This window comes from Kryptolebias marmoratus, linkage group LG1 (assembly GCF_001649575.2).
Source record: "Kryptolebias marmoratus isolate JLee-2015 linkage group LG1, ASM164957v2, whole genome shotgun sequence".
In the NCBI taxonomy this organism is placed as follows: domain Eukaryota; kingdom Metazoa; phylum Chordata; class Actinopteri; order Cyprinodontiformes; family Rivulidae; genus Kryptolebias; species Kryptolebias marmoratus.
This window is the reverse complement of record NC_051430.1, coordinates 32818764-32820206: the sequence shown is the minus strand read 5'-3', so window position 1 is coordinate 32820206 and position 1443 is coordinate 32818764. Positions and strand designations below refer to the sequence as shown.

At 50.2% G+C, this 1443-nt stretch overlaps 1 protein-coding gene across 3 annotated transcripts in view; it reads left to right on the top strand.

The window, feature by feature from the left end:
* Positions 1 to 1443, top strand: part of hecw2b (HECT, C2 and WW domain containing E3 ubiquitin protein ligase 2b) — a 38520-nt gene that overhangs the window by 24369 nt on the left and 12708 nt on the right. For 2 of the 3 annotated variants that reach the window (XM_017426338.3, XM_025008068.2), the window contains 4 exons: positions 345 to 530; positions 610 to 762; positions 844 to 946; positions 1078 to 1174. In XM_017426338.3, the coding sequence (XP_017281827.1) occupies positions 345 to 530; positions 610 to 762; positions 844 to 946; positions 1078 to 1174 (539 nt within the window). The remainder of the gene's footprint in view (positions 1 to 344; positions 531 to 609; positions 763 to 843; positions 947 to 1077; positions 1175 to 1443) is intronic. The other variant, XM_017426339.3, reaches the window with a different exon arrangement.

Sequence of the window (1443 nt, the reverse complement as noted above, 5' to 3'; positions counted from 1 at the left end):
GCTAAATGTGTCCTACAGGCTTGTGCCTTGGGAGACCTCCGTCTTTGTAAGTATTGGTGTTCAGGAAGCACTTATGCATTTATATGTACATTAAAATGTTGCTTTTGTTGTTTTAATTCATGTAAATACACTGGTGTGATACCTTAGTATATGTTTTGGACCAAAACATATACTAAGGTATCACATAATAGACATATACCAAAACCTTTGGATTTATAGCCCCCCCTGGAGAAAACTCCACCAGCCGCCACTGTGTTCTGCTTGTTTTATCTTTACCAACTGTTGATTCTTCCATTGGTCCCAGTTTCCTGACTGTCTCCTGTCTCCCCCCCCCTTTCTGTCAGAGTGCCTATCGTATGTTCACCACCAACACGTGTCTGAAACATATGATCAGTAAGGTCCGTCGAGATGCTCACCACTTTGAGCGCTATCAGCACAACAGGGACCTGGTGGCTTTCCTCAACATGTTTGCTAACAAACAGCTGGAGCTGCCCCGAGGCTGGGAGATGAAGCACGACCACAGCGGAAAGGTCGGCGCCAACGCTCTCTGATTGACCCCCGCTGTCCTGGTGTTCCACCGTTTTTACAATGTCCTCTGTACCTCCACAGCCTTTCTTTGTGGATCACAATTGCCGAGCTACCACCTTCATTGACCCCCGGCTGCCTGTCCAGAGTTCTCGACCCCCCAGCCTGCTGACTCACCGTCAACATCTGACCCGCCAGCGCAGCCACAGCGCAGGGGAGGTCAGCCCGCGCCAGGTGGTAGGACCCACTGAGACTTTGTTTTTTTATCCTAGAAACAAGCAAACAAAAATAATTCCAGTTACAATCCTGCGTCTGTAGGTCGGTGAAGACCCTCGTCATCCAGGTCCTCCAGTTTTACCTCGACCTTCAAGCACCTTCACCTCAACAAACCGGGGCCAGTACCAAGAAGTGGTTCCAGTGGGTCAGTATCAGACACCAATATGATTAAAGTCAAAACACAAAAAAGGGTGTCATGTCCGACCATGGAGACATTTTGTCAGCATGGAGGATGGTTTCTTATTAAACTAATCAAAGCTTTTCTGCCCCATCCAGCATACAATGACAAGATTGTGGCTTTTCTTCGACAACCAAACATCTTTGAGATTTTACAGGAGAGACAGTCAGACTTCAGTCGGAACCATGTGCTCAGGTAAACAGTCTACGGAGTTTATCGATCCATCCATCCATCCATCCATCCATCCATCCATCCATCCATCCATCCATCCATCCATCCTCTTATCCGGGGTCGGGTCGCGGGGGCAGCAGCCTAAGCAGGGAGACCCAGACTTCCCTCTCCCCAGCCACTTGGTCCAGCTCCTCCGGGGGAATCCCAAGGCATTCCCAGTCCCTCCAGCGTGTCCTGGGTCTTCCTCTGGGTCTCCTCCCGGTGGGACGTCACCAGGGAGGCGTCCAGGAGGC